The sequence below is a fragment of the Leuciscus leuciscus genome (assembly GCF_965113295.1).
Source record: "Leuciscus leuciscus genome assembly, chromosome: 10".
Taxonomy (NCBI): domain Eukaryota; kingdom Metazoa; phylum Chordata; class Actinopteri; order Cypriniformes; family Leuciscidae; genus Leuciscus; species Leuciscus leuciscus.
In genome coordinates, this window is record NC_138734.1 from 37,395,367 (window position 1) to 37,414,151 (window position 18,785).

At 38.4% G+C, this 18,785-nt stretch overlaps 1 protein-coding gene and 1 long non-coding RNA gene across 4 annotated transcripts in view; one reads left to right on the forward strand and one right to left on the reverse strand.

Moving 5' to 3' along the window:
* Positions 1-18,785, reverse strand: part of LOC309508127 — a 746,145-nt gene that overhangs the window by 286,230 nt on the left and 441,130 nt on the right. The window lies entirely within an intron of this gene.
* Positions 400-18,785, forward strand: part of gnao1a (guanine nucleotide binding protein (G protein), alpha activating activity polypeptide O, a) — a 97,161-nt gene continuing 78,775 nt past the window's right edge. Inside the window, exons 1-2 of one of the 3 annotated variants that reach the window (XM_082182599.1) lie at positions 400-1,178; positions 1,323-1,365. In XM_082182599.1, the coding sequence (XP_082038725.1) occupies positions 1,061-1,178; positions 1,323-1,365 (161 nt within the window). In that variant the 5' untranslated portion in view covers positions 400-1,060. Of the gene's footprint in view, positions 1,179-1,322; positions 1,366-13,043; positions 13,524-18,785 lie in introns of those variants that run through there. The other 2 variants (XM_082182598.1, XM_082182600.1) reach the window with 2 other exon arrangements.

The window sequence follows — 18,785 nt, forward strand, 5'->3', positions numbered from 1 at the left end:
TTCAACGCAAATTGTAAATTAGCATCACTTAGCTAAATGTCAATTATCCAATATATATAGGCTACAGTATACAATATAGGCCTATATTTGTGTGTGTGTGTGTGTGTGTGTGTGTGTGTGTGTAAAAATACCTTCAGCCTACATTTAAAGTTGAATTATTGTAACTATATTCGACTCTCCTGAAAGTCATTGTACAATTTGCATACTGCCTTTGTTAAACAACCTTGTCAATAAAGTAGGCTACTTTGCAAAAGATTAAGACCCTTTTGAAGTTTTCAATTGCAATTTTCTTTATAATCGTGTCAATATAATATAATCATTTCCAATTCTCATCAAATTTCTAGTCATCTGGCGTTGCTGTTGTTACAGGTTGTCAACACTAGGCTAATGGCCACACCTTTCTGTGATTCTTCCTATGGCCAGGGCCCGCTCATCGGCTTTAAATCATCCGCTCCCCACAGAAACACAACACTGATCCCTTAGTCGTGCTCACACACCGTTTAACAGCGGTCGCGTTGCGTGAAATACCAAGAGAATCGCAATTATTCCGCCTGCAGATAACGGTATAAATCTAGCTGTAGTTAGCGGTGCGCGATTCGAATGCTCGCTCGTGCGCGCGCGCTCGCTCTGTCTCTCTCCTTCTGTGCTCCTGACGTCAGCGAGATTGTCTGAGAGCGTCGAGCCCAGCGCGTTCTCTCTCCATACTGACCCTCCATTGTGAGCACGCTTACGATGCCAGCGCTCGCAGCAGTCGCCGCCGCCGCCCAGTAGAGACCTCCCAGCCCGAGGACCGAGCACCACGACCCCGTTACACAGACCGAGAGCGCGCGCCAGAGACTTATGTTCCAGCCCAACGTTGTCTTTTGCGGGATTTAATGCTCTAGCTAGTCGCCGACAGGGAGAGAGAGAGAGAGAGAGAGAGAGAGAGAGAGAGAGAGAGAGAGTGTGTGTGTGAGAGAGAGGGATAGGGACAGCCATAGAGAGGAATAAGGAAGAAACACCGAGGATATTTCTCACCCGGACCATTTTGGAGATAAAAAGAGCCGAGGTTCATCTAGTCATGGGATGTACACTGAGCGCAGAGGAAAGAGCGGCTCTGGACAGGAGCAAAGCCATCGAGAAAAACCTTAAAGAAGACGGAATCACTGCTGCTAAAGATGTGAAATTGCTCCTGCTAGGTAACGTTAATGCGGAGTGGAGCCCTTCAAATCTAGCTGTATCCTACACATCGCAGTGTCTCATCCGATGATCAATGCACATGTATGGGATCTCTTCATTGTGACAGGCGATCTTATTCCCTTGTGTCTGTCTCTTCTCCACAGGGGCCGGGGAATCTGGGAAAAGTACCATCGTGAAACAGATGAAGTAAGTGGCATGTTTTAAATGACATCCATCAGTCAGTGTGCGCTGTGTGAGACACACGAAACCAACCACCCACCCACACACACACACACACACACACACACACACACACACCCTCTATTGCTTGATGGCGAATTCTTAGGTCCGCCATATTTTCAAGGAGTTCATTCTCCACTAGCGTGTTACATACATTGTAGCAATGACATGATGATGATCTGGTGTAGCAGATCCGCAGTATGTATATTAGTGGGTTCGGGAAGACGAGGCGGAGTCGATGTGCTGTTCACGAAAATGGTGCTGAAAGTCAACTGGGGGACCGTGCTTCCTAGTTAATGCTCTATTGGCGTCCACGGACACACTCCACCCCGATTTCACTTCATCCTGTGGGCATTTACGGATGTCTCTGATGTCTTCCTGGGCATTTGTTGATATGACAAACGTCATAAATCAATCAAATATAGGCATTAACGTTTATAGGATATATATATATATATATATATATATATATATATATATATATATATATTTATATTTATTTATAATATATGCTACAATTAAATAGTTGTGTTTCAGATTTGCAGCATCACTTTAGAGATTCATATTCTTTTACCGATAGCCTTACTGATTTGACCCATATTTTACTTCTTTAACCATATTCACACTTTTCTGCTTAACAAGTTATAGGTTCTTCAGTATTAAATGGCGTCCCCTCAAAATTCTGTTTGCAAGCTTTTACATATCAACCATTAATTTTCAATTAAGAGTATATAGCTTAGTTTCTCTAAAATAAATTTGAAGCCATTTACATTCACATAAATAACTAGCCTACATAATAAAACATAAGCTAATTAATTTATTCATAATGCAGGTTGTGTTGTATTTTATTATAGTCCAGTGTTTATAAAATAAATTTGAAGCCATTTACATTCACATAAATAACTAGCCTACATAATAAAACATAAGCTAATTAATTTATTCATAATGCAGGTTGTGTTGTATTTTATTATAGTCCAGTGTTTATAGTATTGTGTCAAAAAGAAGGAATAAAACAATAAAAAAAGGTTTTATTTAGCTCTTGTAAAAGTAAATATATACCCCCCCCCCCCCCCCCCCCCCACACACACACACACACACTCACTATCAGTCGGTTTATACTATTCAGTTAATAGGGTGTTAAGAGCCTTCTGTTGGTTGAGAATGGTGAAGGCAGAGCTTATATGGCAAATGGTGCCTGGAGATAATGCTGTCGGCTGTGTGTGCATGGCGTTGGTGCAACATGAACAGGCCTTCATGCTTTTTGTAGTCTGTGTTGGGTTGATGCTCATATTGAGGGAATAAGGTTTGACACCCAACCAGCTCAACTTCCTCACGGCCATTTTTATGCACTGACGTCCTCTTTACGCTTCACTGCAAACGATCTGTTCATCTACCTTGTGGTTTGGATGTCATATGCTCATTTGAATCGAATCTTAAATGCAGCTCCTGTAATTAGCCTATATTTGACTCGTTTTGGAATAATCTATTTTTTTATAGTCACTGTCTCCATCTGGACATGGTGTGTGTTATAGAATTCATATAGGCTTATGATGAATGCTTACTGATAAATAGACGTTATAATGTAAGTGATGCAAGGGAGATTTTTAAACGTCGAGCTGTTAGCAAGCGCAGTTTATTGCTCAGTGCAAAGCTTTCGATGAAGAAACGCATCCATTCTCAAAGGTGTGCACGAGCACTGCCTTTGTCGAATCCAAATCTGTAGCCCTTGGAAAATGGCATTGTATGGGGAATCTGGTCTGGCTATGTTATTATATCACGGTGTTTTTGTAATGCGATGCAAAGCAATTGTTATGGAAAATGAACGTAATTAGCTCGGAAATGTTGTGAAATTGTACATCGGAGGATTTCAGGCGGGTTCAGTGGTGGACAGCGCCCAGCAGAGTCTTTTTCTGTGATCGGCTTTCTTCGGCTAGTTTCGGTTTTCTCCGTCGTTAAGAGCCTTGAACCTGCGGCGAGAGGGAAAACAGGGGATGGATTTGTGCGTCTTGTGCTCAGGGAGAGATGCACCCACCTACTTCGATTCTTTTGTATTCTATTGTGTGTGAATGTTTTACTCAATAAATGCAATGCTTAACGTGGGACAATGGCAAAATAAGCTAAATCAGCTGATGAGCTGAGGAAGAAATTTGTGGGGCAAAAATGCAAATGTAAATACCCCAGATATTTAAATTTGTGGGTTCATAAAATGTCCCCACAGTGAGTGAATTCCTCTTATGAAGGATTTGATAGTTTTCAATATAGCCTAGTCTTGCATAGTGTTTGTGTTATGATATATTTTTATTCAGATGGAGAATTTCTAATAAATCTGACCCAAAAGGGAGAAAGATGAAAATCAAAAATGGGGTGTATATTGCAAGTTGAGTTTGAGGATATGGAGAAACCAAAATTTCAAATTGCTTGGTCAGCGGAACAAATTAATGACAGTATTCACCACTGTGCTTATAAGCCATTGTAGCTAATGCCTCAGGCATATTTCTAAGTCATCCAAAGAGTGATGAATCTTTCCTCTCTAAGGATTCATTGTTGCTCTTATGTGCTTAATTGGGTAATAAGAGTGTCTCATGATGGAGCTGGTTAAACTGTTTGGCTCCTGAAGGAGTGGAATATGCAGCTCTGGGCTTCTTACTGTAATACACCATGAATTAGTTGTTTTTCTAGGGCTTTTTATGAGCTTAACTAGATCATTAAATGTTCCGCCACTGTCACTTACTTGAAATGCTTTTTAGGATATTGCAGCTTTAATATAATGTATTGCATTTAATATAGGCCTACTTGTAATTATGTCGCATTGCTAAGTGCGTACAATAAAAAGCAATTTTACAATCTGTTATGTTATTAGAATCCAGAACAAACAAATTAAAATTCCCATGGCATTCTTATATGTCTCTTAAGATATATAAATGTTTTGCTCTAATGTGAAAGAGCCGATCTCTATATGGTTGGCAGAGCTGAATTTATTATGTCTTCAAGCTTCCCCACAGAAAATGGTTAAGTAAGCATATAAGCCTAAATATGTCATGACATGTTTCAGGAAATGTTATGTGTATGTGATAAAATCAGAGCTATGTTGAATCTAGATCAGTGGTTTTGGTCTGGCCTTATTGTCAAGGCATATATAAGACAAAACCGAACCACGACATTTACATTGCAACAAGCTGATCAGAACACTTCCACTGTGTGTTAGATGGTTTCAAGCCTTTAGTTAAACAGTATTCTGTATTGCATGGCTTGAAAAGTGCGGATGAGACGAGGAGGTGTGCACTTAACATGTCAGAGTAAACCAGGGAACTGGGTGATGTGTGAAAGATGGTGAGAGCGAGAGGGCGCAGCATGAGGAGGGGAGATGTTGGTAAACCCTGTCATTATGGTGTAGTCCTGTAGGCAGGCAACAGTGCTTCCATCTGCTTTATTAGTTCAGTGTGAGAGGGGAGTGTTTAAGTGTGTGCAGGCTGCTCTCAGTATCTGATCACATCACACATACACGGCACTCTCTCTCTTTTTCTCTGTTCCTGCGGTCATCTTCCTGGCACCTAGTCCTATGGGAATGAAATATAAGCAATTGAAGATGTATTTTGTGTGTTCGGGGGAGAGAAAAAAATCTGAGTATATGGTGATGGAGAACAGTTTTATAGACCCTGGAGACAGAGCTGTGTGTCATCATTGTGCATGTCACTTCTTCACCCACGCGTGTCATGCATGGATGATCAAAAGCCTTCAGAAAGCAGATAAAATGTATATACGAAAAGTTATATGGTATGATGTTCGCATGAACATGTGGCATATTAAAGCAGTATGTATGTCGTCAGGTCCTGGATCTGATTCTTGTTTATAAGGCTGTTAATCATAGTCTAGGTGTTGCACTGACTATAGTTGAATATTTATATTATTACTAATTTTGTACACTGCCATTTAAAAGTTTGGGGTCAGTAAGATTTTTTTGGAAATAAATTAATACTTTTATATATAACTAGGATGCATTAAATTGATCAAAAGTGACAGTAAAGACAATTATAATATGATAAATCAAATTTATTTCAAATATATGCTGTTCTTTTTGAATGATCTATTCATTAAAGAATCCTTAAAAATGTATCACAGTTTTCACAAAAATATTAATCAGCACAACTGTTTTCAACATAGATAATAATAGGAAATCTTTCTTGAACACCAAATCAGAAGATTTCTGAAGTATCATGTTACACTGAAGACTACTGAATAACGCCAAAGATTTTAAATATAGAAAGACGGGGAACTCATATTACTTATGAATGGGAGAAAGTGCAGCACGCAGTTTAGCGAAATAAGTCCTGCCTTCTAAAGAAAAAGTCAATTGCTGTCAATTGCAGCTTTGCCATTACAGGAAGAAACTACATTTTAAAATATATTAAAATATAAAACAGATATTTAATAATATTTCACAGTCTTACTGTTTTTTAACTAGTAAATATGTTCAAAAACATAAGAACTTACCATCCCCACACTTTTGAATGGTAGTGGTGTGTAGTAAACTGTCAAACTATATTATTATGAAGTGACTGTAAAGTGAATTTGGAAGTCAAAATTCTTTCAAACTGCCCTGATACTAATCAAGTGTCATCCATAGAGTGAGAGAAACTGAAGGCGAATGGGACATGACAATGCACTCTGAATCTAATAATGGGTGATAAGAAGGAATCTCAATAACAAACTCTATGTGAATAATGTTGGATTTGCCAAAACCCGCTGATGCTGTGATATTCTAAGTCAGATAAGATAAACATTTACTGGATTACTACTTTTCTGGACAACTAGCCGTGTAGTAAAAATGAAATCCTTATTTAGACTATTTTACCATCTGATCATCAAGTGGTTTATTGTCTAATCTGTGAACTGTAATCCAAGGTCACTCGTCATATTATCCTTTAAAAGCGGACTTCTGCTGCTGGATAGACTGGATAGGATTAAAAATGTTTGTTTTTTCTAAAGTGATCTCTGCAGCATGCAATATGCCGGGCTGTCCTGTAGCTGGCTAATTGAAGGGTTGAAGCAGAGGACCCAGCTGTTCAGATTTACTCCATCTGTACATCCATGAAGCTAAACTGTGGCCATGCACTCGAGTAGCAGAGCACGAAACATTATGTCTCTAGCGTCTAGAGGTTAACATGTGTTGAGTGATTGGTGTCTGATGAAGGTTTAGATGAAGAATTCTAGATACTGCAATAAGAGTGGCACAGCTTAAATTAGAGTGTGTTTCACTTCCCCTAGAAGAAAGACTTCAACTCTACAGCACTGCAAATTTGAATTGCGACATTCTAGAGCTAAGAATTATTTTTTTTATAAAGTAAAATACCTTTTATGTAAAAATATGTGACATGTGGCCACTAATTAACCATTCGTTCCCACATCTTAGTATGTCAGCACGTTTGACTAATTCATTCCCTTGTTGCACAATCGTGTGCACAATATTAGTTTCCTCATTTTACTAAATCTTGGCCACGTTGATATATATAAATAAAAGTATGGATTGGATACTCAGTATACTGGTGCTATTTTTGGCTGATATGATTCTGATGACCTGGATTACCTTACTTACACTCGTAATTTAATAAATTTAAAGGTGCTCTAAGCAATGTTGGGTGACGTCACTCCTTGTTGTCATTCAAAGTATTGTCAAACAAAACGGAGGCTAGCTCGACCCTCCCTCCTTCTCATCCTGTCCCCTCCCCCTCCATTCTGTGCTTCCTGAAACAGTCATGAACCATTTAGAAAAACCAAACTGGATTTACCCACCTGTCCAGCAAAAGCAGAGCCACCTGAATTTCGGATTGGAAGCCCTTCTGCCGGCGGAGTTCTCGCCACCTTTTGAACGCTTTTCCGATGTAAATTCGGGACTTTGCGCGTTCCTTCTCCTTTTCCCTCTTCTTTGTAATTTGTTCATCGGAACGTCGTCTCTTTGGTCGTGTGTCGGCCATATCAAAATTCTCAAGAATATACATTTTTAACGTTAGTCGTTGTGGTTGTCTAGGACATCTCTCCTCTAGCTAACTGGCTGGCAGCTAGCGGATAGTGAGGAGATGTTTGCTGTATGTGACAAAAAATGTTTTGGCCTAAAAAACGTGACATCGCTTAGAGCACCTTTAATCTTAGGCAGATCTCAAAATGTATGGTTTTCATGAACTTTATATAATATTGTGATACCTAAATTTGCCGGTAGCATTTAAAAGAACTGAATGTAGTGTTTTATTTTTATTTATTTAAATAAAAATTTTACTCATTTTATTTTAATGATTGTATACAAAATCATACAAATTCTGCATTTTGCTTCCTTTTTTTATACTTTTACAGGGCTTGAATTTCGGCGCGGGTATTGCGCATAATTTTAATCATTCCCGCAGATATCCCACTTATAATGCGGGAAATTCCCGCAAACATTGATTCACTTTAGCATGTAGGTTGTATTAGTAAATTGATCCACACATATTATAAAATCCAATTTTAAAACTGTCTGCGAGACGCAATAAGGCACAAGGCAATCGTTAAGTGCGCTGCAGGCGGCGATAACACTCTCGCGTTTCGGGAATCGGGATAGACGGAATTGTCACTTGCATAATCGGGCCAGCATTGCATCATGAGTAACTGAAGTTTACCATTTGCACGTCTTTTTAAGTCTTACCAGTTTAAGCATTCACGCGATTTTAAACTATTCTATACTTGCGCGCTGTCTGAGAAGTGTTTTTTTCTCTCTGCACACATACGTAAAGCCGCCTCACAAACAGCTTGCGGGTAACAAAAGTTATTTTTCGTGGATTATAACGCTTTAACAGTCAAAAACATGCGAAAATGATGTCAATTTCGGTCTTGGTGAGTATCCTCTAAACACAGTCGGTTATGTCTTAAATAAGCATAAATCGCACGTGACCGTATAATGAACACAGGATCCGTGCACTAGCTCTTAAAGGGACAGCAGCCATATGTGTCTGTCATTAATTTGGTTGTCAAAACAACAAAACATAGCTTTCATTTTAAGGAATCAGGATTAATAGCCTATGTATTTAATTTAGTCAGGACTAAAATACTATTTTTCATTTGATTACTTTATTCAGTCTCTGTATTTCTGAATACTAGTGTTAGACCTAAGCAAAAACTTTTCTCTTTATTTCTCTTTATTGGGATCTCTATTCTATTGTATTTATTTGTGCTACTTTTTTAAATTTAATTCAAAGATTGAAATCAAGCTTCCTTGTGTTGTGTAAATTCTTAAGAACAAAATTACCCCATTGTAAAAATGCAATGAGTGAGCATACATTTAGGCGAGATAAATGTAATAAAAAAAAAGTCTAAACTCCCCCCTCAAATTAAAAATCCCCCCCCATAAGAATCACCTAAGGGGGGATTTCCCCCTCATTTTCCAAAACGAAATTCAGGCCCTGCTTTTAAGTGTAGTATGTGTATGCTCTGACCTCACTGTGTTTAACCGGTACCTTTACTGAACTCTGCACATTTTGTATTGTTCAAAGCTTCATAGCAGATGTAAGTTGAAGAGGGCTGTTTGGGTGGGTAAAACCCATTTTAATGCAAAGAAAGGAAATTAGCATTGACACAAAGCACCCTTGCTTGTGACTGCAGTACTGCTGGCCCTGTTATTAGCAACTGCAATAGTGTGCAGTATGCAGATTGCAGGGCCATTTAAACTACAGATTTACATCTGATTGTCCATTGGGAAGTCTTCCTATAGGAAGATTATATATTTTGATGTATCAAGTGCAGTGGGTTTGGGTGGGGCTGTGAGTGGAACCATAGTGTGTGTGTGTGTGTGTGTGTGTTTGGGGAAGTCATTATAAAAAAAAAAAGTCACTCTGAGTCACTATAAAAAAGGGAAGGAGCTCTGATGAAACACACAGGCTGGTGATATGAACAGTACAAATGAGAGTTTCCCTGTCCATTTTTGCTTTTCTCTCTGTTGGTGATCTTTTGGCTGTCTGTCTGACACTCTGTCCCTCTGTAATAGAGGGGTTTTTATGTGTCTTGCTGATGTGATTGGAGTTGACTGAGCACAGGGAGAACAAACGGTTCTCATGTGTTGATTTCCCAGAGCTTTGACTGTAATACTCTGGCATGATCCCCTCTGGCTCGGCCCGCAGACACAGTGTGACTGAACAATGCACACCTCAATTCTTTATGAGGTGGAGATGATTTTAAATGAGTGTATATTTGTTTATATACTGTACCATGGCAGCATGTATTTTGCATCTGATTTGTGAACGCTACTGGGTAGTATGCAAAGTTATCAAACCTACATGCAACATTCAGATCTTCTATACCATGGTTTTTATTGTAAACTGGTCAATTTTTGTATTCTTTAATGTAACTACTAATTTGGTTTGAGAATATTTGAGAGTATTGATGCTGTATTGAGATCTAAAATAGCACAATATTTGGGAATAAAACCCCACTTTTTCTTACATCCTGGCTTATAGAGTCATGTATCTGGGTTTCTACTTAAGATACTGCGCAGTAATTTTATTCTCACTTGTGAGTAAAAAACACAGGTAGAGAGGAAGTGTTCAGCTCAGGCAAAAAAAAAGTGTCTATTTTTCTTACTCAGTCACACACTCAAGCAGATTTCTCTTTACGGCAGTGAGAGTCGATGCCTGAGTTGGGCCGGAGAGTGGGAAACATTGGGGCTGGAATGTCAAGTGCTTCCCTGAACCCCTCAGTGACCCCTTGTTCTCCCACCGGTTCTTTTTTCCACCCTCTCCATCTCTTTTGGTCTCTCTGTGGTGGGTCCATATGTACTTGCCGTGTAGGGAGTTCTGGCTGACCCATGTACTGGTGATCAAACAAAGGGCCTTTGTCTTAGTGAGGTGTTTGTGTTGGGCCATAATGCAGGTCCAAGGCCAGCCCCTTGAACACCAACACAAAAGAGCTTTATTGGGGAGGCAGTCAGGGTGGTTCTACTCATCTGATCTGAGGTCAGCTGATTTACAGCATGGCAGTGCAATGTGAACTCTACTTATGGTCCAATTACATAATGTGTATCTGGATCAGATTGTGGCATAGTCCTTAACTCTTTCCCTGCCAGCGTTTAAAAAAAAAAAAAAGTTGCAACAAGCCACCGTCAGCATTTTTGCTGATTTTTTACAAAACTTTTCATGGCCCCCAGAATAATTTGTTGTATGGATATCTGAACATGCAAGATCAAATAAATAAAATAAAATAAATAAAATAAAACGGACAAACAAAAAAGTTTTTTTTTCTAGCTTCATGCATTCTTTTTTTTTTATTAATTAGCACTTGTGTGGGTAAGTAAAAGCAACATTTTATAAAGCTGAGAAAATATAATTTTTTTCAAATACTACAACGTGCATAAACAATGCTTTTATCACTTGTTTCTGCTTCCTTCTTGTCTGTGTTTTTATTTGGAGATTTAGTCTCTTTCAGAAGATGCGTAATAGTGCCCCTACCGTATAACAGTGAAAACACGAAAGCCGGAAAATTCCGTCAATGGTGGGAAAAGAGTAAAAAAAAAAAAAACTAAATAAGAAGGGATGCAACAAAATATTATATAGCCTACTTTTATTATATAAATAGCATGCATATAGTATATGCATATGTAATTTATTCCTGTGATGACAAAGCTAAATTTTCAGCAGCCATTACTCCAGTCTTCAGTGTTATATTAAATTAGTCTGTTATGCTGATTTGGTGCTCAATTAAGTTTTTTTAATTGTTATTATCAATGTTAAAAACAGTGCCGCTTAATTTTTTTGCAGAAACGTAATATTTTTGCTGAAACCTCGATAGATTTTTTTTTCAGGATTCTTTGATGAATGAAAAGTTTAAAGAAATCTCACTACTTGTATAATCTATTTATATTTTTACATATATCTTTTCCATACAATGATTCTATATAATGCTCATATAGTCCACAAGCTGTGAAGTACTATAAAAATACCATAAAAGTCTGTACAACTTGTGTGATGTATTCCAAGCCTTGAGACGCCATACGATTTGTTTTTAAAGATTTTGTGTGAGGAAAAAGAGCCAATGTACTTATACTGTATGGAGAAGATCTATGCGAAGATTCTTTAATTGTTTTGTTTGTATTCTACCGTAAAATAAGAGCATACAGGTTTGGAATGACATGAGGGTGGGTAACAGAATTAAAATTTTCAAGTGAAGTGTCCCTTTAAATGTTAGAATGTCACATGCTTTTATCTTTCACACCTAGCTGTGTGCAAATAATTTTCTTATTTGCAAGCGTTAGTGGGATACTGAAGAAAAGTGTGTTGTGGGGTGATGTGAGTGAAGAGTGTTAATTGCATCCTGCTGTGACTGTGTTTTGCCATTTGTGTATCATTGTAACCTTTACCTGGTGATTGCAAATAGGTATAAATTAGTCTGTCTGCTGGTTGTTTCCAGCAACCTTCGGCCCTGGGGAGCCGACACGTGCACACACACACACACACACACACACACACACACACACACACACACACACACACACACACACACACACACACACACACACACACACACACACACACACACACACACACACACACAGAAACGCAAACGGAGCTTGGGTATTACACAAGCAACTTTTAATTAAGGTATAATTGTAGATTCAGTAGGGACTCCGCCTGTGGCCTTTTGTTCACACACCGAGTGGAGCATTTCTGCTTTTGCAGTGTTCGCTTCCTTTTTACTGACTGAAAAGTACAGATGTTGCCCCATCGTTTTATGGTAATCACACGTAACATCATTTGTCAGGAACAGCTGATGGTTTAACTCTTACAGTGAGTGATGTGTGAAATTGTTGTCCATAAGTAACGGTCGGTGCTTTCAGCTGCTGCGTGCATGTTCCTCTGGCGAATGTTAAGAATGTGCTGCCTCATTTCATTTACCCGTATGCGTTCCCTCCCTCTTTTCTTCACTCTGTTGCCATGGAGATGACAATGGCTGCCATAATTGAAGGATGACAAACGACCCAGAGTAGATAAGGGGGAGGGGGAGTTACTGCGGTCCGTGAATCAGAAGAAAAGTGGGAGTGAATCAGGGGGTTGGCCGTGGGGAGCATACAGGATGATGGCTAAACATATCTGGGTGTGAGTAATATTATGTATCCACAATCAGTCCATAATAATCTGCTAGTCTGGTAGTATTAACATCATCCTGCTTTTAAGCAACATGAAATTAAAATCGACCCAGTTTACTTTCTTAATAAATGACTGGTATGATTCATCAGTGCGTAGAATTCAAAAGCTTACATCAAAATGTTAATGTAAATTTCTCCACTTACGAAATTACTTTTCATTTCTGCTTATATAACCAAGGCTGAGTGGGTGTAGAGAAAGTAATATTAGGCTAACTGTCACATCATGTAGGTATAAAGGGACACATTTTCAGGCTAATCAATCAAATCATATAGAATGCTCTACATGGGCAACGACTCACTGTTTAACACAAATATCACACACACACACACACACACACACACACACACACACACACACACACACACACACACACACACACACACACACACACACACACACACACACACACACACACACACACACACACACACACACACACACACACACACACACACACACATATATATAGCCTTGTGTAATTGCTTTTCAAAAACCTACCCTGTTAAAGCTTGCTTTTGACATAACTCTGCGAGGAAGGCGGAGAGGGAAAATGAGATGATAGGGAAGGAAGAGAAAGAGGAAGGGATATACAGCATCATACTCAGCTTGTTGTTTCATAATTGTAATTACGCCCTGTAGTTTCTCTTTTCTTTGACAAGCATTTCTATGTATTGATCCAATAGAACATGACTTGCATACATCTGGGCACAGAAGAAGGGATGGGCAGCCTACATGTTGGGCAGATGTTAGGCTTTAACAGGGAAGGGTTGACCTGCGAACTCTCTGTGTGATTGAGAAAGCGAAGCCTTGATTATTATTGTTATAAATAGATGTCCCTCCCGGTGTTTAGTGGGATAAGTGGCCATGTCCGGAGGGTGATGACAGAAACAGCACTCAAAAACACCATCAGGACAAAGGATTCTCTTACAGATGACATGAGCCAGCAATGGGAGATAGGAGCAAGAGGTAGTGTGGGCCGTTGAGTGTGTGTGTGTGTGTGTGTGTGCGTGAGAGTTTTTTCTATTTTGGCTACCGGTGTGCACTCTTGAAATCCTTTAAATCACATTCCACCTCACTACTTTAAAATAAAACCTTGTAGACATTCAGATCGGTGACTTGCTCTATAGATCGTCTTCTCTTAACCTCTCTGATCTGATAAATGGAGTTCCATCCAAACCAAAGGTCAGGAGGAGCATGTTTATTTAGTCCTGTCCATCCCAATGTATGTGTACTTCATTCATATTACTTTTTGTGGCATCACTCGACCATTCTAAATTCATTAGGACAGCCAAAAACATTTACCTTAAAGTATTAGTTTATTTTTGATTAAATAAAAATATTGTCATATCAGAGTCATATTACTTTCTTTCATGTTATAGAAATTACATAGCAGAATGTTTATGCTGCGCTTTTTCATACAGTGAAACTGGATGGTGGTCCCAAAAAAATGACAACACCATAAAAAAATAAATTAAAAAAAGTTCTCCACTTTCAGTGTAATTTTAGTATTATTTCCATACTTATACTTATTAAAGGGGTGGTTGATTATGATTTCACTTTTTTTTACTTTAGTTAGTGTGTAATGTTGCTGTTTGAGCATAAACAACATCTGCAAAGTTACAATGTTCAAAGTTCAAAGCAAAGGGAGATATTTGCTTAAAAAGAAATAGTTTTTTAAGGACTACAACAACAAACGGCTGGTAGGGACTTCCTCCCGGGTTAGTGACATCACTAACCCTAAAATGTACATAAACCCCGCCCCCGGGAACGTGATTTATAGATTATCAAGACAGAATATGCTAATCAATGACTAGAAGATAACTACACATAAGCTATATAAATTCATCAACTAACCATTCAGAAACGTCCTGTTGCTTCTACATGTTGTCGCTTCTTTTTGAGTCTCTCCATCAGTGTCTGACTCCGGTTTGAACATAAAAGGCTAAACGTTTTAGAAATTCGGTGTGAGTGCAAGCTGTTGAAGCTCTGCCCTCTGTGCCGGGAGCAGCAGCTCATTTGCATTTAAAGGAACAGACACAAAACGGTGCGTTTTTTCTCACCCTCAAAAATTGATAATTTTAACATGCTATAAATATCTGTGGGGTATTTTGAGCTAAAACTTCACACAGTCTTTTAAAAATATTTCTGTGTAGTTTAAATTTATTTTTGTTTTAGTTTTAGTAATTTTAGTACTTCTACTTACTCTACACTTATTTATTGCTGTTTAAAATCTTCAATAAAGTTTTTCATAGAATATATTTTCATTCATTTTTTTCACTTGTTTCTGAAAACAATTTTTACCGAAAATGATTTTAAAACTTTTTAATTTTGATTTTAGTTAACTAAAAACTAAACAAACACTCAACAAACATTTAAGGTCTTTTTCTCACAGAGAAGCTATTAAATGACTTCAGAAGTATTGAAATATAGTGCAAAAGCTATGTGGACTATGTTCTCTTTTTTTCTTTTTAAAGCTTTACAGTCCCAGTCCCCATTTACTCTCATTATATGGAAAAGGGAAATTCTTCTAAACCATTATTTTTGTGTTGTATAGAAGTAAGAAATTCATATGGAACAACATGAAGAAAAAGTTACACCGGTTTGAAATGACTCGAACATTTTGAATTAATCCTTTAAATCACTCAGCTATCCGTAGTACTGCACATGCTCTTCACGTTGATGAATGCCGTGATGATTTGTCCCTTTGTGCGAATAAGATTGAGTGTACTCAAACCAAGTTACAGGTCACAGAGCGCAGTTGGCGCGATTATGTAATAACCTCAGCAGGAGCTTGTGCTGGCCAGATCCTCCACCTCTCAGGACACATACACAAACGCATACCTTACAGAGAGCCGCGAGATGTGGGAAATTAGTCTTCATGCATGAATGCCATAAGTTTTCCAATCTGAGATGATCCTTTCTCTCACTCTGTTCTCTCTCTTCTTTAATGAGCTGTTCTATAATAAGTTCATCTGAAGGAAAGGTTGCTGTAATGATCTCTGTCCTCCGCCCACATGATGGCTTTCAGAGATCAGCCCTTATCAGTGGAGAGGAGAAGATGAAAATGACTGTTAACCTCACACAAACTTTCCAAGAAACTCCCTCGTCTTCTCTCTTCTTGTAACAACTCTTCATTATCCTCTTTTTCATGTGGGTCCTAAAACTTGATCCCCGAAGCTGTTAGAACTTATTTTGACGGGGCTCCTATGCCTGTGTGGGAATGTTTGGTTCTCTGGTGGTTTTTGCTGCTCATTAGACAATAGGGTGAACTTTCTACCATAATTTAAGTGGCTGGGCTTGTATTATGATATTAGCTTAATATTTGGACAAACAAAATACACTCACTTGCATTAAGACTTTCATAAAACTTGCGTTTATGAAGGCTATGTGTTGAGTCGACCCTTTAACAAAGGAAAAACTAATTGTTACCCATATTTGATTAAATAGAAAGTTCAAAAGAACAGCATTTATTTGAAACCGAATTTTCTTTACTGTCACTTTTGCTCAATTTAATGCATTCTCACTGAATAAAAGTATTCATTTATTTTTTAAAAAGACCCAACACTAGAGCTGCATGATTCTGGATAAATTAAGAATCACGATTGTTTTGTTTAAAATAGAGATCATGATTCTTCCTTGATTCTGGACATATGACTAAACGAAACAACATGTAATTTACTACAGGTTCTGCCAAAATTTTAATTGCTGCAGTCTATTTAAACATATTTAATTAATTTGAATCAATTATTTAAAAATATTGGGTTGAATGAATGATGCAATGACTCAATCATATAGACATCTTTTGTTTTATTACTGGATGTATCAACATTTTAAATGAATCTCTTGAATTAATGTTTCAACGACGAATGCATTTAAGTCACTTGTCGCCACCTACTGGTGTAACGATGGAATTGATACAATCTTTATTTGAAGCATTAAGTTACATGTTAAACGTATTTCCTGTACTTTGATTGCTATATCGTAGACATCAGTGTTTATATCTGAACTATAAACTTTTATCCAATACAGTTCTACCCCAAACTTTTGAACAGTTGTGTATTTCAAACATGTATGTCTACATTTGTTACATTTAAATCAGGTAAGCATTTTGGAATGTAATAATATTTGTTAAAGGTGTTATTGAAAGCGTTATCAAGAAAATCCGGCTTTTCTCTATAACGGTCCCTGCAGGGGGTCTGGATCTGTAAACGTTTAAGTTCTCTGTTTTATAAGATTATAACAGTCCTAGACTGAACCACTTTTTTATGTTCCTTTTTATGTATTGCATACATTTTTGAAGACACCCATGAGGAAGTGACTATCTATCTATACATGCATATATTCTGATCAGGAAGTACTCATTGTTCTGTTTACATTATACTCAAGTGTCTTTGTCTGACCATAAATGTAAGCTTAGAGCTGAGGACAGATATGTTAAAGGCATAGTTCACTTTGAAATACATTTTTGGTATGTTTTAGCTTACCTCAAGGGCATCCAAGATGTAGGTGTCTTTTTTTCCGCAGTAGTTTCAATTTTGATATGTTTAGGTCAAACCGTTCTTGTCTGTCAGTCATATAATGCAGGTCTATGGTCACCACCTCAAAGAGCATGCACAGAGTCCAAATTAAAACAATTCCCCGTCGTCCAAATTAAACAATTCCCCATCGTAAGTACACATTGATGGCCTAAGACACGAAACGAGCGGTTTGTGTGAAAAAACGAACATTATTTATATCGTTTTTACCTCTTATACACAGCCATGTCCGAGTGATCTGATCTGACGTGTACGCAGACTGGTGCATAGATATATACACTAGATGTCGCCTTAAAGACATTCGTTCCAATGAACTGCCGTAGACAAGGCGACATCTAGTGTGTATATATCTATGCACCAGTCTGCGTACACGTCAGATCAGATCACTCGGACATGGCTGTGTATAAGTGGTAAAAATGATATACTGTTCGTTTTCTCACACAAACCGCTCGTTTCGTGTCTTAGGCCATCAATGTGTACTTACGATGGGGAATTGTTTAATTTGGACGACGGGGAATTGTTTTAATTTGGACTCTGTGCATGCTCTTTGAGGGGGTGACCATAGACCTGCATTATATGACTGACAGACAAGAACGGTTTGACCTAAAAATATAAAAATTGAAACTACTGCGGAAAAAAAGACACCTACATCTTGGATGCCCTTGAGGTAAGCTAAAACATACCAAAAATTAATTTCAAAGTGAACTATCCCTTTAAATTTATACTAGGGCTTGCACAACGTCAGGTTTTTACTAGTCGACTAGCTGTCCAGAAAAGTAGTCAGCTAGTTGACATGCAGCATTAGAGGTCTTTGTTGTTTTTGGCAAGTCCAGCGCTCATTCATGCTGGCTGTATTGTCATGTCGGTGCAAAAACCCCATCTTGCCCCATTCGCTTGTGTCTCAGTTTCAGGGCGGATTGCAATCATTTTGTATGTGAACTCCATATCAGATTGTTTAAAGCTGCAAGATCACGCCGAACGAAGTGAGTGCATGTTAGATAAGGAATGTTAAGAGAACATTGTGCTTGCTGTGTTTTTCGTCTTCAAAGTAAACTTGGGTCTTCAGCCGACAACGTTTAAATCCTGTGTGGCTAGCGTGCTTCCCATAACGTTTGCGCATTAAGTCAGTAGGTGAGGGTAGGCGGTCTTTTGTGGCTGTTCGGAAGCATTCGACCACATGCGTGTCTACACTACGAACTCAAACCGATCAAATGCGTTATCAACTACTTCTGGAAGTGGTCAAAACTGGACAAGCTCAAAACATTTTAGACCCCATTTACACCTGTAATTAGCGTCGTCCACTTGTGATCCGATCGACCATAGTGCATCTTTATACCAGGTGTAAACAAGGCCTAAAACAGTGTGTGTGGTTCAGGTCTACCCCACGTTATGGGGACAAAATGTTTCGGCGCCTTTTGTCCTCAGGACCGTGTTCAAAATCCTGCCGTGCCACAGAGCGCCATTTACATAGTTTTATATTAAATTTACATTTATGTGTCTCAAATCGTAGTTAATGTATATACGGACTTCACCCTGTGCTGCAATATACATTTAGTTTTATATTTATTTACAGAAATCAGAAAATTGCTGATGTTATCGGATTTTCAGGTGAGAGTTGTCCTAGACGTGGCGCGGCGCGGCGCTGAGCTGCGCGTCCGGTGTGCGGCCCCCTTAAGGGATGTTTTTTGAAAAT